Raw genomic sequence first — 27712 nt, forward strand, 5'->3', positions numbered from 1 at the left:
AAAAAATAAAGAAAAACCCTGGAATGAGGAGGTGTGTTCAGACTTTTGACTGGTACTGTACACATCCCCCCCCCCCCCCCAACACACACACACACATGCTCATACACACACACATGCTCATACACACACAAACAAATCGAGATTTTTGAATGAGAGAAGCAGCAACGTTAAAAACTATTTCATACACTTCTAATAGGTTCATAGGGTGGAGAGGGGAGATGAATGAGACAGCTCTTCTTTAGTCATTTCGCAGGAGATGCAATTACAGCGAAATGGAGTAATGCGATTTTCGCTCTTAAATCAATTAGCCCAGTCCTTCCCTGTCATGGATGACAAGAGGCTGTTCACAGGGACACCTGGGAGCTGAGGCATCTAAGGTCATCCTCCTCTTTCCCTGCGTCCTTCTCTTTGCTCCTGCTTAAATGCCTGAGATTAGAAGCTAGCAGTGCCAATGAGAGGGATGCCTGTAAGGTTCTCCCTGTGATAGTCCTGTCTTGAACTAGGGTAATGAGCTGCTATAGTAGTGGAGAACCGGGCCGAAAATAACACGACATTTTCTTCCTAATTACTCAGAGATCGATAGAGCTAGAGACACCATATTTAATGACAACTTATGTATGTATATATGTCTTCTACCATTAGCAACTGTAATTTAATTTTTAAGGTAAATGAGTTTAAAATGAAATAGACCGAGAACAGAACAACTGCACCGTTACTTTTGTACCTGCCCGCGGGGCGGGAGTAACACAGCCATGGGACAGATTAACAGCTGGCGAGAAGTGCACAATATCGGTCTTATCTCCATGTTTCTGGTTTGTAATGCTTGTTACTTTCAACAAATGTACCATCAGCTATAATTGCATGTTTATGTCGATTTGAATAATTAATGCTATAGGTTCATAATTTATGAAAATGAACAACGTGTCAATATCGCAATGTTGCGCAACCACAATATTGTTTGTGCCTTCCAATATTAATCTGATTAAAATGTATCCCATCATTCATGTTACCCATAATTTTCTCACTTTAATGGGGATGTAGTAGGAGATGTTTTTCACCATTTTCAATGAATATTCATGCTTAGCCCTACCAATCAGGTGATCTCCAGCTTGTCATGTCTTGATAGAATAAAACATCTTTATTCTCTTGGCAGACAGGCATACAAACAGGCAGACATAAAGACAGACAGACCTGGGTCATACCGTAGTAATGTGCTTAATTACACTGTGTATGGGTTGAATGGGGTTTTCAGGTGTTTTATTCACTGTGTTGTTGAAAATGACGAGATGTTGAGATGCTACTGAAAGGCTAACGACAAGCTGTTAAAAAGCTGCTGATAGTCTACAAATGACCACCTGTAGATGAACTACAGACACGTTCTTATTCAATCAACATGTTACTGATGGTCTTCAGATAGATTGTAGAGTATCTACAGATGGGCTATCCATATAAAGCGTTACTGATTAGAGAAGCATGATCGACGACAACAATACAACTTGAGAGCTCAGAATGTCCCCTCAGTGTCCATCTTACCTTCAGCAGACACTCTTATCCAGCGCAATTAGGGTAAAGTGCCTTGCTCAAGGGCACATCGGCAGATTGTTCACCTAGTCGGCTCAGGGATTCAAACCAGCGCCCTTCTGGTTACTGGCCCTTCGCTCTTAACCACTAGGCTACCATCAAGTGGCCATAGTTGTTCTTGTCATTACACACAAGATTACACAAGCATGAGCAGCTTCAACTTCAGGAAGTAATAGTGTGAAAAATCTGAATCGTAAACCTCCCTGATGGCACTCACAAAACCCTCACCTCCCCCTGAATCACCAAATGGCCATCTCCTGACACATGACTCCTCCATCCTTCCTGACCCTCAGACACAAAGCTGCCCAGCGCCGCAGAGCAGTGGCCTATGGATAAATTGCTGTGACTGTGTCTGCGGTTTTGAAGGGCATCTTTATCCCTAACCATGGCTGACCACTAGGTTGACCACTGGTCTGTGACTAAATGGATCCTCTTTATTGTCATCCTCTGGGTGATGTTAAGAGAAGTGGTATTGCAGGCTACTTTAATCTGTGATTTGGCAGAGAGGGCATAGGAGTACAGAGCTGTCACTTCTGTAACATTGAGGTCCTAAGATATGCACTTAGTAAAGAGATGTCTATACCGTCACTCAAGTAGAGTACAATTTCATAGGACAAATGTACCCAAGTTTTTTTTTCACTTCCAAGAAGATACCAGCCCACAGAGGAGGTAGGTGGGATGAGCTATAGGAGGATGGGTTCATTGTAATGGCTGGAATGAATCCATGGAATGGTATCAAACTGATCAAACACATGCAAACCACATTGACGCCGTTCCATTAATTCCACTCCAGGTATTACAATGAGCCCATCCTCCTATAGCTCCTCCTACCAGCCTCCAATGCTGTATGATATAGTGGATATTTTCTTAACTAGATGTTCCGATAGCAGAGTGGTAGTCTGAAAAGAATGCATGTCAAAAGCAGACTGAATACTATCATTGACTACTGTATACCGAACGCAATGATATTTTCTCTGATGGCCTTTCCATTGGAGAAATCTATTTTCACAAATTGATTGAATTTGAAGGGGTAAAGTGAAATACTATATCTCATTGTAACCACCACCATTTTCTTGCTCTACTTTATTTAATATTTTACCACGCTCAGTGTTCTTATTATCTTATTATTACCTCACACACTAGATTTTTTTTGTCATAAGCATTTTATGCTGTCTTTCTAAATTTTTTATTTAACCTTTATTTAACTAGGCAGGTCAGTTAAGAACAGAATCTTATTTACAATGACGGCCTACCGAGAGGCAAACGGCCTGCTGTGGGGACAGGGCTGGAATAAAAATGTTTTAGGACAAAACACACATCACAACAAGAGAGACACCACAACACTACACAAAGAGAAACCTAAGACAACAACACAGCATGGCAGCAACACATGGCAACAACACGTGGCAGAAGCACAAACATGGTACCAACATTGTCTAATTGATTCTATATAGGCAGTCAATACAGTCGAAGTCGGAAGTTTACATACACCTTAGCCAAATACATTTTGTTTTTGAATTTCACAATTCCTGACATTTAATCCCAGTAAAAATTCCTTGTTAGGTCAGTTAGGATCACCACTTTATTTTAAGAATGTGAATGTCAGAATAATAGTAGAGAGAATTATTTATTTCAGCTTTTATTTCTTTCATCACATTCCCAGTGAGTCAGAAGTTTACATACACTCAATTAGCATTTGGTAGCATTGCCTTTAAATTGTTTAACTAGGGTCAAACGTTTCGGGTAGCCTTCCACAAGTTTCCCACAATAAGTTGGATGAATTTTGACTTTGTTGTCCTCAAGCCATTTTGCCACAACTTTGGAAGTATGCTTGGGGTCATTGTCCATTTGGGAGATCCATTTGTGACCAAGCTTTAACTTCCTGACTGATGTCTTGAGATGTTGCTTCAATATATCCACATAATTTTCCTACCTCATGATGCCATCTATTTTGTGAAGTGCACCAGTCCCTCCTGCAGCAAAGCACCCCCACAATATGATGCTGCCACCCCCGTGCTTCACGGTTGGGATGGTGTTCTTCAGCTTGCAAGCCCCCCCCCCTTTTCCTCCAAACATAACGATGGTCATTATGGCCAAACAGTTCTATTTATGTTTCATCAGACCAGAGGACATTTCTCCAAAAAGTATGATCTTTGTCTCCATGTGCAGTTGCAAACCATAGTCTGGCTTTTTTATGGCGGTTTTGGAGCAGCGGCTTCTTCCTTGCTGAGCGACCTTTCAGGTTATGTCAATATAGGACTCGTTTTACTGTAGATATAGATACTTTTGTATCTGTTTCCTCCAGCATCTTCACAAGGTCCTTTGCTGTTGTTCTGGGATTGATTTGCACTTTTTGCACCAAAGTACGTTCATCTCTAGGAGACAGAACGCGTCTCCTTCCTGAGCGGTATGACGGCAGTGTGGTCCCATGGTGTTTATACTTGCGTACTATTGTTTATACAGATGAACGTGGTACCTTCAGGCATTTGGAAATTGCTCCCAAAGATCAACCAGACTTGTGGAGGTCTACATTTTTTTCTGAGGTCTTGGCTGATTTCTTTTGATTTTCCCATGATGACAAGCAAATAGGCCCTGAGTTTGAAGGTAGGCCTTGAAATACATCCACAGGTACACCTCCAATTGACTTAAATTATGTCAATTAGCCTATCAGAAGCTTCTAAAGCCATGACATAATTTTCTGGAATTTTCCAAGCTGCTTAAAGGCACAGTCAACTTAGTGTATGTAAACTTCTGACCCACTGGAATTGTGATACAGTGAATTGTAAGTGAAATAATCTGTCTGTAAACAACTGTTGTAAAAATGACTTGTGTCATGCACAAAGTAGATGTCCTAACCGACTTGCCAAAATTATAGTTTGTTAACGAGAAATTTGTGGAGTGGTTGAAATATGAGTTTTAATGACTCCAACCTAAGTGTATGTAATCTTCCGACTTCAACTGTATATGATCTTCTCTATGTCTAGAGTCTATAGCCTACATTATATCTTCAGTTTTTACATTGTTACGCTGAGAGTCAGGCTGAACACAATGCAATTACCCTTCACTTTATAGCTCCCTAGACCATACCTACTGTAAACCTCAAACCCTATATTTAATCATTAATGGTTTTAAACCTGATCATCAATAGGTTTTAACCAAGCCTTCTTGGTCTGTCTTATTTCAGGAACATTTAGGAAAACAATGACTGCAGACCATCCTAGCTCCTGCTCAGAGCAGAAAGCGATCCGATAAGAGGTAAGAGAATGGAAAGCAATTGGTCCATTTTGCACCAAATGTCAGGGTAAATGAAATGAGAGGGAACTATTAGCTGGCCTGTCATGGCTGTCTGATTCTGGGAAGCTCACGCTGCTTTCCTATTGTTTTGATTTATAATCTACTCTGTGACTGAGGGAGAAAAGCTGACAGCTCACAAAAAAATGGTTTCATTCCGACCAGGGTGATATTTACTGCGTGTTGTGAATCATCTTTCATTGATTCCTCCTATATCAGAGTTACTAAAAGCAGCCCTGCCTGGCTTATAACGTGCAGACTGGAGATAAAATCTACGCTGGTCGCATCCCTGCCTTACCTCCTCCTCCAGTTGACCTTTTGGATCTCCCTGGAGTAAAATCCACCCCCAAACTATTGAAAGTGCACATTAAGTATACAGTGGGGCAAAAAAGTATTGTCAGCCACCAATTGTGCAAGTTCTCCCACTTAGAAAGATGAGAGAGACCTGTAATTCTCATCATAGGTACACTTCAACTATGACAGACAAAATGAGAAGAAAAAATCCAGAAAATCACATTGTAGGATTTTTAATGAATTTATTTGCAAATTATGGTGGAAAATAAGTCTTTGGTCAATAACAAAAGTTTATCTCAATACTTTGTTATATACCCTTTGTTGGCAATGACAGAGGTCAAACGTTTTCTGTAAGTCTTCACAAGGTTTTCACACACTGTTGCTGGTATTTTGGCCCATTCCTCCATGCAGATCTCTTCTAGAGCAGTGATATTTTGGGGCTGTTGCTGGGTAACATGGACTTTCAACTCCCTCCAAAGATTTTCTATGGGGTTGAGGTCTGGAGACTGGCTAGGCCACTCCAGGACCTTGAAATGCTTCTTACGAAGCCACTCATTCGTTGCCCGGGCGGTGTGTTTGGGATCATTGTCATGCTGAAAGACCCAGCCACGTTTCATCTTCAATGCCCTTGCTGATGGAAGGAGGTTTTCACTCAAAATCTATCTAAAAGCTATCTGCAGGTCATTCACTAGGTCCCCCCCGTGTGGTTCTGGGATTTTTGCTCACCGTTCTTGTGATCATTTTGACCCCACGGGGTGAGATCTTGCGTGGAGCCCCAGATCGAGGGAGATTATCAGTGGTCTTGTATGTCTTCCATTTCCTAATAATTGCTCCCACAGTTGATTTCTTCAAACCAAGCTGCTTACCTATTGCAGATTCAGTCTTCCCAGCCTGGTGCAGGTCTACAATTTTGTTTCTGGTGTTCTTTGACAGCTCTTTGGTCTTGGTCAAGTGGAGTTTGGAGTGTGACTGTTTGAGGTTGTGGACAGGTGTCTTTTATACTGATAACAAGTTCAAACAGGTGCCATTAATACAGGCAACGAGTGGAGGACAGAGGAGCCTCTTAAAGAAGAAGTTACAGGTCTGTGAGAGCCAGAAATCTTGCTTGTTTGTAGGTGACCAAATACTTATTTTCCACCATAATTTGCAAATAAATTCATTAAAAATCCTACAATGTGATTTTCTCATTTTGTCTGTCATAGTTGAAGTGTACCTATGATGAGAATTACAGGCCTCTCTCATCTTTTTAAGTGGGAGAACTTGCACAATTGGTGGCTGACTAAATACTTTTTTGCCCCACTGTATATATGGGCTAAATCTGCAAACCACTGTTCAAAACCTTTCACTCAATATATTCATTACCCCCCCCCACCCCTAATCTGATTGTGGGAAATCAAATAATGCAATAGCTGTTTAATGAGAACTAAGCAGAACATTTGATCAACTTTGACCTTACAGGAACAAATCATATGTGGTTTGTGTGTTTGTCCTGAGAGTCTTTGGTCCCCTGTCGTCGCACAGTTGGATGTTTATATAGGGGGACAGGGGAGAGGGTGACAGAGCGCACGCGCGCAAAGGAGAGGACCTGTGCTACCCAGAGGCGCCCAGGCGGAGGTTAGAACCGACCGTGAGCCTGAGGAGTGAAGGATAAGGGGGAGGAGGTAGAATACTGTCCCCTGTCTGGTTACGAGGTCAGCCTGGTGGTTTCTGTGCTCTGATAATAGAAGCAAGGGGGTAAGTTAACCCACATACAGTGTAAAGCAATTAGGATTTATGAAAAGTGGCCAGATCATAAATTAAAATCATTATTGTGGTTATGCTCACAAGACAGTACCCAGATAATGACAGTACCCAGATAATGACAGTACCCAGATAATGACAGTACCCAGATAATGACAGTACCCAGATAATGTGGAGACGTTATACGTATAAAAGTTCCATAAGTCGTCTTAACAGCTCAACATTCCGACACACACAACAGTACATACATCTCAATGATGGCATTGCATGGCCCAGCAAAAATGTTGTTTACGCATAATCATACATCACAGCCACTTTTATACACTTCTATTAGCCTTGTTAAATCTGATACATGCCATGTGTCAGACAAATACTGTGACAAAAATGTGTCACCCAGGGGAATAATTGTCACTCCCTGACCTTAGAGATCCTTTTTATCTCTCTATTTTGGTTTGGTCAGGGCGTGAGTGTGAGTGTGGGTGGGAATTCTATGTTTTGTGTTCTATGTTTTCTATTTCTGTGTGTTTGGCCGGGTGTGGTTCTCAGTCAGAGGCAGCTGTCTATCCTTGTCTCTGATTGAGAACCATACTTAGGTAGCCTTTTCCTGCCTGTGTTTTGTGGGTAGTTGTTTTCTGTTTTGTGTCTGCTCCAGACAGAACGGTTTCGGTTTCGTTCTTTCTCTTTCTTGTTTTTTGTTATTCAATGTTCAGTTTTATGAATAAATCATGAACACTTACCACGCTGCGCTTTGGTCCACTTCTTCATGCAACGATGGCCGTTACAATAACGACTGGATATAGATTTTACAAGATCATCACAATCCCATTGCTCCAGGGATTTGTTGCTATGGGTCACACTCTTAGTAACCCACATGCATTCAGAAAGGATTCATACCCCTTGACTTTTTCCAACTTTTGTTGTTACAGCCTGAATTTAAAATGGATTACATTTACTTTTTATTTTGTCACTGGTCTACACACAATACTCCACAATGTCAAATTGGAATTATGTTTTTAGAAATGTTTACCAATTAATGAAATATGAAAACCTGAAATGTCTTGAGTTAGTAAGTATTCAATCCCTTTGTTATGGCAAGACTAAATAAGTTCAGGAGTAAAAATGTGCTTAACAAGTCACATAATAAGTTGCATGGACTCTGTGTGCAATGATAGTGTTTAACATGATTATTGAATGACTACCTCATCTCTGTACCCCACACATACAATTATCTGTAAGGTCCCTCAGTAGAGCAGTGATTTTTTTTTTTTTTAATCCAGTTTGAATTGAGGCTGTAACAAAACAAAATGTGGAGTTAAGGGGTATGAATACTTTCTGAAGGCACTGTATTCTGTTTGTTTAACTAGCTTTAATTTTACTTTACTATCTACTAAAGTTCTAAATATACTTACAATTCAGCTTGCCAGCAAAGCAAATTAATTTTTTCCACTGACAACAGACAAAGGGTGTAAAGGCAGTCAATGTTGTTCTCCCCCTTAGACGAGAAGGAGCATGGATAGGACCAAGATGCGGATTGAGGGAAATAAGCCATCTTTTAATGAAAAACAGCAAACAAGACACTACAAACTACAAAACAACAAACGTGACTAACCTTCAACTGTCCTGTGAGGACACAGGAACAAACACCCACAAAACACCAGTGAAACCCTGGCTGCCTTTGTATGACTCTCAATTAGAGACAAACAATACACACCTGTCTCTAATTGAGAATCATACCAGGCCGAACACAAAACCCCACATAGAAATACAAACATAGACAAACCCACCCAACTCACGCCCTGACCAACTAAAATGAATACAAAACAAAGGAAAACAGGTCAGGAACGTGACAAAGGGATGCAATGAACCATGAACTATCTCCAAAGTACTCTAATATAGAGTTCATAACGATACTGTTTTAACTTAATCAAATAGATTTTAATATTCAATCATTTCTTTATAGATTAATACATTAATTGTCCAGGCCAGTCTGCTTTAAATTGGATCAATGGACCCCCCCCCCTCATTTCTTAATTGATTAATCAGCTCAGCCTGAGTTTAATTTGATATTGAAGAAGACGAGGCCCCCAGAGCGGGGAGTACAAAGTACACCACTGTGCCAGCCTCCCTTGGCCGGCCTGTCAAAGAGGGGCCTTGTCTCCCCTTGTCCAGGGGTCTCTGTCCCAGTCCCCCGTCCCAGTCCTGTCTCTTTAGGACCTGGGCCAGGATCGAGCGCCAAGACAGTCACGGAGGAAATGTACGAATCAGCTGTACTCTTAGCCTGTCTGCGTGTGGAGGAGAAGCCTCTCCTCCTTCTAAGTTCTCCTCGCTTCTAAAACCCTCTGATGACCAGCTGATCTACTCTGAGTTGCATGCATATAGTAGCAGGTGTAGACTAGCACACTTTATACCAGGGATGGGCAACTGGTTTCCCGTGGGTCAATTTCCCCCCCAAAAAAACCATGTAAAAACTGTCGGGGGTCTCAATTTAGGGTTGAGAGTTAGAATAGGAGAATACGCAAGATGCAATTTCTAAATGTGGTTTGTGCGTCCGCAGTTTTTCTGTGTCACAGAGAGTCACTCGATTAGCCCATGTCAGCAATTTTTTTTTTAGATTGGTAAATAGTCTACCATCCAACTATCTAAATTTGGTCCAATTATGGTTGAATTACCAAACATTTCTCTCCACCCAATTGCTCTAAAACTGCAAAATCTTCTCTCTGCCCCATGGCCAAATGTGTAGAATTGCAGGAATTTAACTCTAAAACCTTTTCTCCATGGTCAAGAGGGGTCCACTAAAATGTTTTGATCGTAAAGGGGGGAGGGGGGGGTCCCTCAAATGTTTTGGTTAGAGGCACCCAAATGGCAGGGCTGGCACTTACTGCATGTGTGGGTATGGATGGGGGTATGCAGGGTTCTGATTTTTTTTGGGTGGCCCCCACCCCCATCAACGTTGCCCATCCCTGATCTATGCTATAGCTATTGGTCGATAACAAGAACGATCACAGGGATTCCAACCTGCAAAAAACAATCAATTATCAGGGGGTTCTCTTTAATCTTAATCTCAGAAAAGGATAACAGCTTAGATTTTTTTGGACTTCACTCAAACCCACTGAACCCTGAGTACTAACTGCCATGACAGTTCAAACGGTGTTCCGTGTGATGTCAGAGGGGGTCAGCTCAGCAGCAGGCCTCTAAGCCCTTTAAAGGTGTAACATAGCGATCCTTAAAGAGGTCCAACAGTTGTTTCAGCCTGGTTTTTTTAATGTAGCCAGAGAGGGCTAATAATCCCAGTGTTAACTCTAGCACTACCAGAGCAGAGAACATTCCTGAGATGTTTCTCTCTACCTCTCTCCCCCTTTCCTCTCACCTCCCCCCACCCCTCTCCGTCCATCTCTCTCCTCTTTTTTTCAGGCTCAGCATCACTATGATCTGATGCGCAGCGGAGAGAGATGGAAAGAGAGCGAGAGAAAGGGAGAGAAAGGGAGTGAGCACCTGTCTGAGGCTAATGTGACACGACACCAGTCTTTTCATCACAGCGGGGTGCGCTCCAGACCAAAAGACTGACTTTAGACTTATTAGGATATTAATTGCTTGACATGGCACGCCCAGGTAATGGTACTATGGAAACCTTTTAACAGCAATTAAAGCACAATTTAAAATAAAAGAAAGAAGAGTGAGTTGTAAGAGGTTAGATTGGAACCATAACAAGTGCTGAGGTATTTCTATTTTTTTTACAACAGTCACGTGTCTTCCGCTTGAAAACAAGGGTTAAGGCAATTGAGTTAAACTCTCCTACACTCTTCTCTCCGCCATGGTGTGTAGCGTGAGTTGGGCTAATTACACGTAGTCTGATGTTTCAGTTCCTTCTGAATTGTGTCCTTTGACATGGAATGCTCAAAGGACACAGCTCTGTCTGTGATCAGGCAACACAGAGTATCAGTCTCAAGATGTTGTCCTCAGTTTGAATTGATAACAGGCCTATTTCAAATTGTTAAATTTTAGCAGACACTCTTATCCAGAGCAATTCGGGTTAAGTGCCTTGCTCAAGGGCACATCGACAGATTTTTCACCTAGTCTGTTCGGGGTTTTGAACCAGCGACCTTTCGGTTACTGGCCCAACGCTCTTAAAACGTGGCTATCTGCCGCCCCTATCTATGATTCTCTTTGCATGGCATGTCTCAAAAGATTGTCTTTGGACCTCAGTGTAAGGGAGAAAGCTCAGAAAACCTGTTAAATACTCAGGTTGCAGCCTTAACTATAGCTCTCACCTTAAAAAAAAACACAGTTTCGAAATGCCACAACTCTCGTCCCCTTCTACTTGTTCTATGACCATGTGCGTATTACATGGTCATTAGACTATTAGTGTAATAATAATATTACAGTAATCATGTAGCCATAACATTGCTGACGTCACCAGATTTTCCCGTGCACATGCTGTTAATCTCGTAGCCTGTTATCCTAATTCAACTACGCGTCTCACCCTACAGGATACACTACACTGCTGGAGAAGATGAGTGGTCATGATAAGAGTATGCCAGAAATGATTATCTGTAGACCAAGTGGTTGGGCCTTGACAAAGGAATATCTATCTTGTCATCAGAGTTCATGAAACTTTGGTGATCCTTTTCCTGGCCTTGTTGCATCATCTAAAAGTGAATTCAATTGTTACAACTTTGCATGCACATGGTCCATTCGTGTACTCTATTGAAAATGTTATTTGTGAATTGGTAAAATGCTCATAATTCTCAAAGAGTGATGCCATATTATATTATTATATTTGTACCATTTGATAATTATTGTTATTTATTCTACCTTATTTCTAATCTTACTTTGAAATTAGTGACAAAAACAATACACAACTATAAACAGCATTTCCGTTTGACTTACCTGTCCATACCAATTATATTCCAGCATAATGGCTAGCGCTTGATTGTAGCAGTGTGTGTTCCGGTTTAAACTGTTCTTAAAATATGATGACTTTTCGGTTCTGTATCTGTCCAACTCTTTACTTTTCCCTGGACGTTGTTGGCCAGTAATGTCGTCAGGTCTCGGGGGACAAGCTAGCTTAGCACTCACCCATCAACATAGCACTGCCCAGCTCAGCACAGCCTAACCACTACACTGTTGAAAGTTTTGCACTCCCAGAGCTTACGACCTGTTGATAATGAACCTGAACCCATTATTTTGAGTCAATGAATTGAAAGAAATAGGGCAAAGAATGAAAGCCACCGGGCCAATTACCAGCCCGCTTTGATGTATTACGCCGCCCGTGCTCCTCAACCAAACCGCTCCACGTCTTTTGTCTTTATCCCCTCTGTTATTCATTAATTATTCTGACCGGGGTCAAGGGTCGCACGGCTAATTGTGCAGACTGTCTTACTTTGAGGATGGTGGGGATTCTGCCTAGTAACACTGACACTCTCCCTCGCTGTGCCTAGCCACCTTGCATTATGCCAATTAATCCAATTCTTGAATTACTTTTTCTCATGGCCCCCCTTTGTTTCTTTTGGGTTCTCTTTCTTAATCTTTATGGTTCGTACGTTCCACAACACCAACACCCCTCTCCCCCCTCACTTATTTGGGGGTTGTTGGGGTTGGTGATGCTAACGGGGGAATTTACCATTTAGACCAGTGGTGGGCAAACCTTTTAGCCGGATTTTTATGTTTGTCCAAATCAATTTGTAGGACAGAAAAATGGTAATATATAGGTCCATCATCATTTAAAAAAAAATTATGTTACCCCTTTTTCACGGTATCCAATTGGTAGTTACAGTTTTGTCTCATCGCTAAAACTCCCGTACGGACTCAGGAGAGGCGAAGGTTGAGAGCCGTACGTACTCCGAAACACAACCCAACCAAGCCCCACTGCTTCTTGACACAATGCCCACTTAACCCAGAAGCCAGCTGCACCAATGTGTCGGAGGAAACACCGTGCACCTGGCAACCATGTCAGCATGCACTGCGCCCGGCCCGCCACAGGAGTCGCTAGTGCACGATGGGACAAGGACATCACTGCCGGTCAAACCCTCCCCTAACGACGCTGGGCAAATTGTGCGCCGCCCCATGGGTCTCCTGGTCGCGGCCGGCTGCGACAGAGCCTGGACTTGAACCCAGAATCTCTAGTGGCACAACTAACATATCTTTGACAGGAGGGATAAACTCTCTGTGTAATCATTCATGAAAATTTTAGTATTTCAAGAATCTTATCCAAAGTGACTTAGCTTGTTATGTAACATATTCAAACCCACAACTCATGCTTGAACCAGCCATTGAAGACACTCTCTGTCCCTAACCTTGATTCCCACAAGTCAAACCCAGCTAAAACTACACGGCTCTCTTTGTCCCTCCACAGTGGACTTTGCTTGCTCTTTCCATGTAATTCCCAACAGCTGAATGAAGGGTTAACCGCCCTGAGCTCTGTCACAGCTTGAGCCAGTTGAACAGCCTGTTGGAAAGGCCACACTTGATTTACGGTATAGATAGATAGTATAGATAAAGTATAGTCAATCACATTGTTGTCTGTCTTTCTGTCTATCTATCCTACCAAGTAAGACACTAAACCACACAATACATGGGTTGTGCACTTCAGAAGTATGTGGCCCAATAAAGAATGGAACTAGCCTTGTCTCAGATCTGTATGTTAGCCAACTCCTCAAACTCCTCTGTTGCCAGATATAAATCAGACTGGAACCAAGCTAGAATGGAATAGGCCTATACCCAGTGGACTGCAAACACTGAGAGACATTCTTCTTGCTCCCTTTCATTTTAATTGAATTAAACCCTTATTTATACAGGATAGTCTCATTGAGATAACGTCTCTTTTTTTGCTAGAGAGACCACCTCCAACAGAAGCACTGATTCGGCATTGTACTGTAACCGATCATGTTTGGATCCAATGATATGGACTCCCCTTTTACTACTGCAGGGCAAGTCATACACCCTCAACATCACAGAGGATTCCATGTAAATACAAGAAACAAAGGACATATTATCCTAGCGGTGAAGGCCATGGCGGAGGAGAGCGGGCCGTCATCTGTTAAGCAACCCGTGTCAATGTGAGGAAAAAACGGCAACTTATTGTCTGTTGGGTCACTTTATCTCTCCCTCCATCTGAAATGATGAATACGGAGATGTCATGTCCTTGTCTGGAGATGATGGGTGAGGAAAGTCAAGTTTTCATGGACGATTCTATAGATAGATAATGTACTTTTATTTACACGTATAAAATATACAGGACAGCAAGATACTCTACAGTACAGCACCCACCAATGGAATTAGTGTGAGGATTTGAATAAGCTCAGTAATTGCTGTTGTGTTTTGCCTGTAAGCTCTTTAAACACTTAGGGGACTTAAGGGATTGTTCTAAGTAGACTGTAGAAAAGGAGAGTTTTACAGCTCTATATTGGGCCAGTCTTCCATGCTTAGTGAAAGTTCACATTCTTTTTAACCTATTATATTATTTCAGGATGTTGTTAAACCAGCCTTTTTTATATACCTTTATTTAACGAGGCAAGTCAGTTAAGAACAAATTCTTATTTACAATGACAGCATACCCCAGCCAAACCCAGGCGACGCTGGACCAAATTGTGCACCGCCCTATGGGACGCCCAATCACAGGCAGATGTGATACAGCCTGGATTCAAACCAGGGACTATAGTGACACCCCTTGCACTGAGATGCAGTGCCTTAGACCACTGCGCCACTCGGGAGCCCAGTTATTGAGGGATTTTAAAATGGAATTTAGTTGCGTACAATTTAAATATGCATGTATAAGATATTGCATATCTCATACTGCATATCTTATCATTAATTGTATTTTAGGTTTTTATTTCAGTTTATTGCATCTCCGAAACCAAATTAAAATTTGTATTTATTTTCGACGTGTGGCTGTAGTCTTTTTATGCCAGCTAGTCCTCTAAATGCTCCCTTAGTTGTCTAGTGATGGAAATCCCAGATCTAGGGAAAGGGGACACCTAGTCAGTTGCACAACTGAATGCATTCAACCAAAATGTGTCTTCCATATTTAACCCAAACCCTCTGAATCAGAGAGGTGCGCGGGGCTGCCTTAATTCACATCATCGGCGCCCAGGGAGCAGTTATTGTGGGGGTTAACTGCCTTGCTCAACGTACTGGCCCAACGTTCTTAACTGCCAGGCTACCTGCCACCCTGGCAACAGCCTGTCTGCCTAGGGAGACTAATAGGTGTCTCTAGTCTCACCCCTACTGTGTTCATAGTGGTCTAGTTAATGTGACTGTGTATCACTGCTAGCCCGGTCTCCATGGCTGTGCTCTTTAAAGGGAGTCACTGCTAGCCTGGTCTCCATGGCTGTCCTCTTCAAAGGGAGTCACTGCTAGCCTGGTCTCCATGGCTGTCCTCTTCAAAGGGAGTCACTGCTAGCCCGGTCTCCGTGGTTGTGCTCTTCAAAGGGAATCACTGCTAGCCTGGTCTCCGTGGCTGTCCTCTTCAAAGGGAGTCACTGCTAGCCTGGTCTCCATGGCTGTCCTCTTCAAAGGGAGTCACTGCTAGACTGGTCTCCATGGTTGTGCTCTTCAAAGGGAGTCACTGCTAGCCTGGTCTCCATGGCTGTCCTCTTCAAAGGGAGTCACTGCTAGCCTGGTCTCCATGGCTGTCCTCTTCAAAGGGAGTCACTGCTAGACTGGTCTCCATGGTTGTGCTCTTCAAAGGGAGTCACTGCTAGCCTGGTCTCCATGGCTGTCCTCTTCAAAGGGAGTCACTGCTAGCCTGGTCTCCATGGTTGTGCTCTTCAAAGGGAGTACATGCAGCCCAGCACCCCTGGCTAAGACTGGTCTCAGACTGGTCCCTTTCCCCTCTCCAAAGGTTCGTTCCTGACGCCACTGGTAATAGGTGTCCCAGTTTGGCCTAACTTGGTTGCCGGAGAAGGGACATGGGGATGAGGGGATGAGGGGGCTAAGTTACATCAAATTAGGACAGGGCACAGTGGGTCTGTCTGAAGGAGTTGCTTCTTCTCTCGCATCTCATCCTCTTTAGATAGGAGCAGGTCATAGGTGACTAGAAAGGACAAGATAAGATCACACTAGGGTCTTTCATGAGGCCACTGATGCATTTGACCTGGTGGTGTTAACAAATCGAGATCGCGAACGATTAGGAACAATTTGTCTGCTTTGCCGTTTAGAACGTAGGGAAATTATGAAATGTTACGGGCTTTGCTGAAGCAATTCCTATTTCTCTAAAATATGATCAGCATGAAATGGACTCCAGGTTCATATTGTCCATGAGCATGACACAAACAATAGAGCATGTATCCCTTGTGTTGTCCCTTTGATGAGCACAGTGGGATAAGGATCAATCCAATAATCAGACAGGAACGTCACCGTCCACAAACATCCCCCCACCTCAAACCCCTCACTAGTACCATAACCACCTAAACCCACCTCCACACTCTCCCACCACTGAGTCCTGATCCCCCTCTCAGCACCTCTAGCCTCCAGAGACCCCGGCCTCACCCCTCTCTCATTATAAAACAGATCTCAAATCAGCAGGGGGGGGGGGGGGGGGGGGCAGATCTCCTCGGGCCTCCTTGTAACCTGTCTGGCCTCACCGCTCACCGCTCACTGCTCCAGCCACACACCACTGGACTTACTGGTTGCTTATTTTATTTCATGCATTGTACCATTGTAGCTTTTCTTTTGAATCCTATTAGAGGCTGAACTTGGTTTAACGGAAAAAGACTGACGACTTCACTCAATTAGCCGTAATAGGATTAACCGCTGGTATGGGCCGGGAGGTTTAAATAGGAATGGAATTTTGGCAGACACCTGCTACATGCACTGCATTCATCTCATAGCGTCTAGTATGTGGGGGCTGCTTGTTTAATGGGGGCCAGTGAGGCCAGTGTTCCAGTGTGCAGTAGGCCCTGTGTGTATGTGGATGATGGGGCAGGGATCTGAGAGTTGGCACACACACAGAAGGCCGTCCCTGTCCTATCCCAAGCCCCAGCCTAGGCCTGTGAGGCTGCCAAGAATGCCTCAGGACTGGGATTCTGTATATGTATATGTATATGTGTGTGTGTGTGTGTGTGTGTGTGTGTGTGTGTTCGTGTGTGTGTGTTCGTGTGTGTGTGTGTGTTCGTGTGTGTGTGTTCGTGTGTGTGTGTGTGTTCGTGTGTGTGTGTGTGTTCGTGTGTGTGTGTGTGTTCGTGTGTGTGTGTTCGTGTGTGTGTGTTCGTGTGTGTGTGTGTGTGTGTGTGTGTGTGTGTGTGTGTGTGTGTGTGTGTGTGTGTGTGTGTGTGTGTGTGTGTGTGTGTGTGTGTGTGTGTGTGTGTGTGTGTGTGTGTGTGTGTGTGTGTGTGTGTGTGTGTGTGTGTGTGTGTGTGTGTGTGTTCGTGTGTGTGTGTGTATCCATTTGATATATGGAAAGGACATTTTATTTATAAAGAAAAGGTGGGTCACCTGGAAATGGTCTGACATACGGGACTGTCCCGGAATGACGTGGTATTATTAATCTTAACATTTATTTTGACAGGGCGTCAACGCTGAGACCAAGGTCTCTTTTCCAGGTGGGCCCTGTATAGCACCACAATACACATCAAAATACAATAAACACATTCCAACACATGTTATTATACACAACAACACACAAACACTCTTCAGTCGGAAGGTGACTCTATTTCCCCCATGTCGTAAAACACACCATTTAAATGCTTTTACGAATCACATCAGAAAAATTGCCAAACGTCAAACAAGATCATTACTTTAATGCACATATGTCAGAGTCAAGGCCCGCGGGCCACATCCGGCCCGCGAGAAGGTTTTTTACGGCCCCTGGGATGATCTTGATTTATTATTAGAACCGGCCCGCAGACCGCAGCAAGCCGGCAGCCCGCAGATCTTTTACACGCACCAATACTACATTTCCCACAATGCAACGGTGACGCACCGAGCAGTAGGCTGCTTCATTTCAATATTTATTGGCACAGCAGTCGTCAGCATCACAGTAAAATTAACTTTCAGATACCCATCAAAAATGGCAAAACGGAAGGTGGACACTGAGAACCGGGGGTTTCAAACAAGGTGGGAGTCGGAGTATATGTTCACGGAGGTAGCTGGAAAACCTGTGTGTCTTCTGTGTGGAGAAAGTGTGGCGGTACTGAAAGAGTATAATCTGAGACGACATTATGAAACGAAACACGCGGACAAAAACAAGAAAATGGACATGGAACAAAGGCTACAAAAGGCAGAGGAATTAAAACGAGGCCTCAAATCTCGACAGGCTCTGTTCAAAAAAGCCAAATCACAAGGCCAGGCTGCTGTCAAGGCCAGTTTTATTTTGGCAGAAGAGATCGCTAAATCAGCCCGGCCATTTACGGAGGGGGATTTCATCAAAAACTGCATGATTAAAGTTTGTGACGAAGTTTGCCCAGAAAAAAGGCAACTCTTTTTAAATGTGAGTCTGAGCAGAAACACCATTGCCGAGAGAGTAGACCAGTTGTCCATCAATCTAAAAGAGCAGCTTGTGAAAAAGGGAAAAGATTTCATTGCATATTCCTTGGCTGTGGATGAGAGCACCGACATTTCTGACATTGCCCAGTTGTCAATTTTCATCCGCGGAGTGGACTCCAGCCTAAGCGTGACAGAGGAGTTTTTGGCTTTACGTCCTATGCATGGCACAACTACGGGGCATGATTTGTATGAAGAGGTGTCAAGATGTGTAAATGAGATGGAGCTGCCTTGGGAAAAACTCGTGGGTTTGACAACCGACGGAGCACCTGCGATGTGTGGACACAGGAGCGGACTGGTGGCGAAGATACGGGAAAAGATGCAAGAGGAAAACGCGACAGGTGAGCTGACAGCTTATCATTGTATCATACACCAGGAAGCGTTGTGCGGTAAAGCCTTGAAAATGGAGCATGTAATGAGCATCATCACGCGCACAGTTAACTTTATCAGAGCCAAAGGTTTGAATCACCGCCAGTTCAAGGCATTTCTGACAGAGTTAGAAACGGAGCATGGTGATTTGCCTTATCACACAGAGGTGCGATGGCTAAGCCAGGGAAAGGTGCTTCAAAGATGTTTCGAGCTTCGTGAGGAGATTTGTCTGTTCTTGGACAGCAAAGGGAAAGACACAACACAACTCCGAGACGAAATGTTTCTGTGTGAAATGGCTTTTCTGTGTGACATTACGAGTCATCTGAATGCAATGAACTTGCAGCTGCAGGGTCGGGATCATGTCATCTCTGATATGTACAGTACAGTGAAGGCATTTAAAACCAAACTGACTCTGTGGGAGACGCAGATGCGGAAAGAAAATTTGAGCCACTTTCCCAGCTGCCAGACCATGAAAGAGAAGCTCTCTACCAGTGCGTTCCCGAGCGCACAGTTGGCTGATAAAATAGGTATGCTTGCCGCTGACTTTCGACGCCGATTTGCTGACTTTGAAGCACAAAAAAGCAGGTTGGAACTGCTCGGTAACCCATTTGCTGTTGACGTGGAAAGCTCACCACCAAACCTCCAAATGGAGTTGATTGACCTCCAATGCAATGATGCACTGAGGGCAAAATATGCGGCAGTGGGTGCTGCGGAGTTCGCCCGTTTCCTCCCCGACACAATGCCCCAGCTGCGCATCCAGGCTGCTCAAACGTTGTCTATGTTTGGCAGCACATACCTGTGTGAACAACTGTTTTCTTTGATGAACCTGAACAAAACATCACACAGAAGTCGACTTACTGCTGAACACCTCCACTCAATTCTGAGGATTTCCTCAGCTCAGAGCCTTACCCCGAACATTGATGAACTTGTGGAAAAGATGGGACACCACCAAGTATCACCCTCAACCTCAAACAAGTGAACATTACTGTGCAATCACATATTTAGAGTTTTTACTCAGTTCAAGTTTAAAAGTTAAAGTTTAATATTTGTTTTCACTGCATGTTACTTCTCCTTAAACAAAGTGTTGTTTTTGATTAATAGATTTTTGCACTTTATTTTATTGTATTTCAATCCAATTATATTTTAAAAATATTTCAGTTGAGTGGATGATAGAAAATTGCTATTATTGTTTTTTTCTTTGAAGTAAATTTAGCCCACTTTTGCTAAAATAGAAAATATAGGCTACTGATGGTGCCTTGAATACCGGTTTCTTTCATTTAATGTTCATGTTATGGGGATTTTTATATAAAGGAAATTTGTCTTTTGTGTCTGTTGAAAATTAAAGATTACTGACAGAGCCATAAGAAAATATTGCTTTATTTATCTGATCATATTGGAATATATTTGTTAGGTTTTCAGTAGGTTCAATTAGGTTCACTAGACTATATGCGTCATTTAAAAAATTTTCAATGAACATTCGAACAGTCCGGCCCTCGGCTTGTAGCTAAATTTTTTATTTGGCCCTCCGTCCATTTGACTTTGACACCCCTGCTTTAATGTTTTAAATGAGTTTTTTTTAAAAAGTGTATTTCCTTCTTTTAACCATCGGGGAGGAAAGTACAGTATGAGATATACAGTACCAGTCAATAGAAAATATATTTTGATTTGTTTAACACTGTTTTGGTTACTACATGACTCCATATGTGTTATTTCATAGTTTTGATGTCTTCACTATTATTCTACAATGTAGAAAATAGTACAAATAAAGAAAAACCCTTGAATGGGTAGGTGTGCCCAAACGTTTGACTGGTACTGTACGTATTGACCTATCATCACCGTGATGATTTGCGAGGTCATTAACTGACAAGGGCCTTATTTAGTCTCTTCAATACAGTCTGTTTGGCATCCTCGCTGGTATTAATACCTTATTTCCTCCCCGCGATATTACATCTATTCATTTTCATATTTGTTTCTGTCTCTGATACACAGCAAGAAGAACACAGTAGCTAGCCATTAGACACAGTTCAACTGAGGCCATCTTTATCTGGCTAAATGTAGTTAGTGATAAATGTACTATCCCAGAGCTGTCTCGAGCAGGGTGAATGACATACTGTAATTACACTATTAAACCACTAAACTAACCAATCTTATAGTCTTGTCATGGTAAATACACCTAGATGCACATTCAATGGGGGTTAACCCGCACGGGGCAAAGAGCTAAAATATTCAATTAGATGTACAGTTAAGTGATCATGCCAGAGAAGCCGGTGTTTGGAGGATATATTGGCACGGGTGTTGTTCGTATCGAGCCACATACAACAAAGTACATTACATATATTTTAGTTTTCCCTTTATCCACTTAGAGGGATTGGATCAGAATCGTGTGCGCCAGGGGAGGCCACATCTGCTCGACAGTGTTTCTCCATATGGTAGATTAACTGTTTCACTGACGCTGTATTCTGGCCAGAGACAAGAAACCTAAAAAAGCTGAATAGCCTAGGTATAGTTCAAAGACGCTACAGTACTGTATAGTAATTTCAACTGGCCCTCGGGTCTCCCAGGCAGGCTCAGAGTATGTGTAGGCCTACACTATAAAAGCCTCTCTGTTGAACCACAGAGGCCCTGGTTTTATTTAACTAGGCAAGTCAGTTAAGAACAGATTCTTATTTACAATGATGGCCTACACCGGTCAAACCTGGACAAATTGTGCGCCGTCCTATGGGACTCCCAATCACGGCCAGTTGTGACACAGCCTGGATTCAAACCAGGGCGTCTGTAGTGACACCTCAAGCACTGAAATGCAGTGCCTTAGACCGGTGCGCCACTCGGGAGCACACTGGTTGTGTGGCTTTAATACCCTACCTCTGGCTCTGTCTCTGGCTTCATCCCAGCAGAAATGGGGTCTAGACTGGAGTGTGTAGATACATAGATAGAGTCCCTCATGCTGACTGACTGCAGGCCTAGTGGGCCACAACACGACATCCCCCAGGCACTGCGCCAGCCCAGATGGGTGGTCTGGCCCAATCACTGCCTGAATCCCTAGCTATCCCTCCTAACTACATCTCCCCCCTTTCCTACACCCAGCCCCTCAGTGGGGTCCAGCTTTGGGCCCCCCACCAACCCCTCCACCTGCCCTGAGACAGTCAACATCAGGCACCATCAAGCTCAAAGCAGGGGCTGCTTGTACATACACACTCTGGATTCTTATCCATCCATCCATCATGCCCCCGGCAACCTTAGGGGATACCCTGCTTCTGAGAGGATATGCCCTCTTGCTATCTCTTACACACACACAGGCAAACACATGTGTGAGTACAAACACAAATGAATACACAGGTGTATAAACACACACACTCTTTATCGCTCTCTCTCTCGTTCTCTCTCACACACACACACACACTCAATGGCACACACCGGGACACAGGTGAGGCCCTAGCTCCCCTGAACCAGACACACTTTAACACATGAAAGGCCTCCTGCAGACCAGAGAAAACAGAATTGCTGCTTTGAAGTTTCCCTGACTTCTCCCCAACACCGGGTGCAAGTCTGATTCATTTCTTGCTTTGGGTAACCTGTCTGGGCCAACTGCAACTGAGCTGGGAGTTATTGTACTGCATAGACAGAAGCCCCAACATCCCCAAACTGGGAAATATATACTCTCAGTTGCATAGCTAGAAGCCAAGGTAGGAGAGAGAGAGAGGGGGAAAAAATACTCTAAAGAAACTGGATTTACGCCATAGCGTTAGCACAACCAAAATAAACACAGACAAGCACACACAAACACGTTAACCCTGGAAGCTATAATTCCAGTGTAATTCCATGTCTTGGCTCAGTGGTCCATCAGCACTTTGTGAGGAGGACTTATTCTCAGGGACAATACCGGCCAAATCCTGTGGGACAGAATTCCAGAGAAATGACCCTTGAAACACAAAGAGCCTTTTTGGGTGGTTCCTGGCTCAAATGTGCGGACATCGGCATCCGTTTTTAATCACTTCATGAGATTAACTATCAATGGCAGAGCAGAGACAGCCAAAACGCATAGAGAGACACACAACACACTCATCCCATTGCTTTTCTCTCAAAGGTTTGTTTGATATGGTGTGTCTAATCTAATCAAAAGACAGATTCCACCACCACCACCGGGCCAGGGACAGTAACACCAACGGGCCAGGAACAGAGATAGAGATACCCAGCCATATGAGCTCCAGAATGTGACAGGATCATCAACAATGAGCATCATTCACCTTGTTGATTTATGAATTTGGCGTGCCTTCGTTGATACAGTTAAATAAGGGTTAAATAAAATGACAAATTAAAAACACCACAGCCATACTTTACAACAGATCGTAACTGGTCGATCTCCAAGGCATTCCTATCCGATCACCAAACATTCTGGGGGGAAAAACAGCGAAAAATTTACTTTTTTGATTTTGAATTTGTTTTGCTGTTGGCGGTAGGTGCACTCGATTCAGCTGCCCTGCGCGTCGGGTAGGAGAAGTGTTCCTATTTTGAAGCATTTCATGTGTCAGAAGGTACCGTGTTGGCAGCATCATAGCAGGCATAAATAAAAGCTACAGCAAAGTTGATACTGTGAGATTTCTAAACGTTTAAAACCATGACTAGAGAGAGACTGTCAACGAATACAGCAAAGAGCTGCTGTTTTTATGAGTGAGTTCATGTTTAAGTTCTTGTTCAGCACTGTCAACACTTTTACATGCCACAACAAGCACTGTAATGACTGAGTAGGAAAGTGTATCGGTAGACTTGTGTTGTTGTTATTATTAGCGGCTTGGCTATTGTTTGATAGCGAAGAAATGGTGTCCCTTTTTGGTCAGTGTCAACGAAAGAAAGAGAGAGTGGAGGAACGTTGAGAGATGGACCATCACATGCTGACCAGACCGCTCGCGCGCATGTTGATATCGTCCACCTACACCAGACTTGATCTGTACTCGCAGCTTGAAATATCAAAATGAACTCTGAACCAACAATATTCATTTGGGGACAGGTTGAAAAGCATTTATGGTAATTTAGCTAGCTAGCTTGCTGTTGCTAACTCATTTAGCAACAGCAAGCTAGATATATATATATACCCAATATATACATTGGGTTGTTATTTTACCTGAAATGCACAAGGTCCTCTACTCTGACAACTAATTCACAGATAAAAGGGTAAACTGTGTAAGTTTCTAATAATCTCTTCTCCTTCAGGCTTCTTCTTCTTTGGACTTTATATGGCTGTTGGCAACCAACTTTAAGGTGCATGACCACCACCAACTGAACTGGAGTGTGGAACTCAGTTAATCTTTCAATCACCCACATGGGTATATGCTCCTAAAAACCAATGAGGAGATACCACGTGGTTATATACACCTGAAAACCAATGAGGAGATGGGAAAGGAGGGACTTGCAGCCCGTCTAGTGTCACAAATAGGATTCCCAATTGGGGTCACAAGTAGGCTCCCGAGAGGCGCAGCGGTCTAAGGCACTGCATCTCAGTGCTAGAGGTGTCACCACAGACACCCTGGTTCAAATCCAGGCTGTATCACAACAGGCCGTGATTGGGAATCCCATAGGGCAGGGAACAGTTGTCTGGGTTTGACTGGTGTAGGCAGTCATGGTAAATAAGATTTTGTTCTTAACTGACTTGCCTAGTTAAAAAAAGATTGAACTAAAAACCATTTGAACCAAGTTCTATTTCAGTGCCTGGCTACGCAGACGCCCGCGAGCAGTGTGGGTGCAATGATTGAATAACATGTGCGTGTACATTTATTTAGCAATTGGAGCTGTGTGGTCAGCATGTCAGTCTGCTGCTCTCTCCCTCCGCTGAGACTGACCATCAGATGCAGGCACCTGTCAGCCCAGTAAAATACAAATGTAAAGCGAATTCTTTAAATGTATGCTCAGTCAGCTGTGCCTCAGAAGTAATACAACAACTGATCAATCTATTACCGGTGTGATCATATAGCCTACCTTAAATGTTGAAATAGGATTGTAAAAAATGTCCCGAACAACAATGCAACAGTGATCATGTCGTGGGCCTATAGCCTACTGCACAAACCTCATTGCTACAGTACTGTTTTTAATTGGTTAATGTTGCATAGGCTTACGTTTTTTAAAGTCATGTTTTTTTTAAATCTGAACGGTAGATCCCGGCATGCATTTTGACTCAGAAAGCGATCTAGACTCAGAAATAGGTTGGCGACCACTGCTTTACAATGTACAGTAGATTTGCCTCTCGATCACATAGGCTGCACATAAGGAAAGAGTTGTTTATTAACTCCCATGTGAGAAATGAAACAAGAAGGTTGTCCATACCTTCCATGTGTTGTGTGGTTGATACCAGGCTGGAGGCTGCTGCTCTGTGTAGTCGGCCCCCGGGTATGGGTATGGGTATGGAGGGCGGGCAGGCCGGGTTGGACAGGCAGGGTGAGGAGGGTAGGGGTAGGGGTAGGGCCGGTGCTGCTGGGGCCAGGTATGGGGGTGGGGATGTGGTCCTGGTAGGCCCAAGTATTCCTGCTTCACCCCCTCAGGCTGTCCCCTTAGTTGACCCCTCACCAGCTGCACCACAGGCAGGTCGGTCTGGGAATCGAACATGGCTCTCCTCTCCACGGATGGCCTTGTCTGGGTCAAAGAGAAACAGGACAGACGAGGGCCTATACAGTCATTAAGCCACTCTGTAATGTTTGGCTCGTTGAGCTAACAATCTATTGTCTGACTGACTGATCGTTAAGATGGCTGTCATAGACAGTAATGTTATGACTCCCCACAAAAACCCTTCATAAAACATACTACTATACCGTAGGTGCTCACTAATTCTAACCACATGAGATTGCTATTAAAAGATTTTCCAAAGCAACTCCCTCTGAAACCTTTTGTCAGATGACAGCAGCCTGTTGAACAGTTTATTATTGGAATTGGCTCTTACCTGATTAGAACAGGCATTTCCTATATATGTGTTTCATATATATAAGTGCCTCCTACTGGCCTGCCAGCACCACTTCAAGCAGCATCTGTTATCCCATCCAGGGACTGACCAGGACCAACCCTGCTTAGCTTCCAGAGGCAAGCCAGCAGAGGGATGCAGGTTGGTATGCTGCTGGCTGAACATGTATGTCTCTGAAGCTAAGCAGGGCTGGTCCTGGTCCATCACTGGATGGGAGACCAGATGCTGCTGGAAGTGGTGTTCCATGGCACTTATTGTAAGAGTAGGGGTGTTAACCCCGGTTTCCTGGATCAATAACCCAATATGGCCACCAAATCATCCCCAGCTTCCAAATGGCTCATTCCTGTAACTGTTCCCCAGGTTGTGGCTGTAAATGTGTTCTCAGTCACCTTACCTGGTAAAATAAGGGTTATAAAAAAAAAGTACCCAGCAAACATTGGCATGATGTGGATGCAATGATGGACTAAAATATTGTCCTCACAAAAGCTACCCACATTAGGCCGATCCACCTTCGCTCATTGGCCCCAAGAGCAGCTGGAAATAAAGCCCACCCTTTTGGATCGGCTGCCCTTTACATTGTATCAGAACAATAAAGTTGTTACTATCATATATATATATATATATATATATATATATATATATATATATATATATATATATATATATATATATATATATATATATAAACTCAGCAAAAAAATAAACGTTCTCTCACTGTCAACTGCGTTTATTTTCAGCAAACTTAACATGTGTAAATATTTATATGAACATAACAAGATTCAACAACTGAGACATAAACTGAACAAGTTCCACAGACATGTGACTAACAGAAATGGAATCATGTGCCTAAGGCACATTCACGCAGATGAGTAGAGACCCTGGGCATCTTTCTTTTGGTGTTTTTCAGAGTCAGTAGAAAGGCTTCTTTAGTGTCCTATGTTTTCATAACTGTGACCTTAACTGCCTAAGCTGTTGGTGTCTTAACGACAGTTCCACAGGTGCATGTTCATTAATTGTTTATAGTTCATTGAACAAGGATGGGAAACAGTGTTTAAACCCTTTACTATGAAGATCTGTAAAGTTATTTGGATTATCTTTGAAAGACAGGGTCCTGAAACATACATTTAAACCAGATACATTTTTGTCACATGCACTTACCGAAGTCTTTTCACAGACTTCATCATTGGCATTGTACAACATTGACATTGCACAACAGAAAAGTTCCACTGGAACGTCATTCTCAGTAATGGTTACACAAAAATAACTTGTGAACTTAGAGCTGCGGTCCTATCTGAAAAAAAGATGATTCCGAGATAATTGTCTTTAATTTTCCAAACTATCATTAGTTTGAAAAGTATCTTTTGTTATTTAGTTACTTAACAACTTGAATTGGAGTATTTGTAAACCACGCCCCCAAATATTATGATTATCCCTGCCTCTACATTATAAAGTAGCTGGGCTTGGTGTGGGCTAGACTGTGTTGGGTTGGTGTAGGCTAGCCCGTATTGGGCTGGTGTGGGCTACCCCGTGTTGGGCTGGTAGGCTAGCCCGTGTTGGGCAGGTGTGGGCTTTGTGTGGGCTAGCCCCTGCCCACCAAATACCCACATGGGACCAATGGGTTCATGTATGCTGGGTAATGTCCTTGTCTCTTCTAGTAGGAGATAATGACTGTCACTGTAGTAATAGGGAGCATCATGTTCTGGATAAACCATTGACATTACCGCGGCATACTGCATTCAGTTGATACATAAACCAAATCAAGCTGGGCAATTGAATTGGGAAAACAAGTCTGCCAATAAACCAATGTAAATGGCCTAAGTGACATATTGGGGTGAATCCATCCAAATTATGCTTCAGCACAGTGTGGCCTGTCCTTAAACAGTGGAACACATTTAAATGCCATGGTTTACTTTATGTTATATAGTCCCACAGAGAGATTGTACCTCAATAAGTCAATTTGGGGCCTTTCTCAGTAGTCTATTTTACACATGCATCAAAGAATTGTCCGCAACCACT

General features: G+C 43.2%; 1 protein-coding gene across 1 annotated transcript in view; it reads right to left on the minus strand.

Annotated features, from left to right (window-relative positions):
* Nucleotides 1–27712, minus strand: part of LOC129838492 (transcription factor EC-like) — a 63486-nt gene that overhangs the window by 22279 nt on the left and 13495 nt on the right. The window contains exon 3 of the mRNA XM_055905484.1: nt 25069–25374. Within this exon, the coding sequence (XP_055761459.1) occupies nt 25069–25374 (306 nt within the window). The remainder of the gene's footprint in view (nt 1–25068; nt 25375–27712) is intronic.

The sequence above is a fragment of the Salvelinus fontinalis genome, chromosome 39 (genome assembly GCF_029448725.1).
Source record: "Salvelinus fontinalis isolate EN_2023a chromosome 39, ASM2944872v1, whole genome shotgun sequence".
Classification (NCBI taxonomy): domain Eukaryota; kingdom Metazoa; phylum Chordata; class Actinopteri; order Salmoniformes; family Salmonidae; genus Salvelinus; species Salvelinus fontinalis.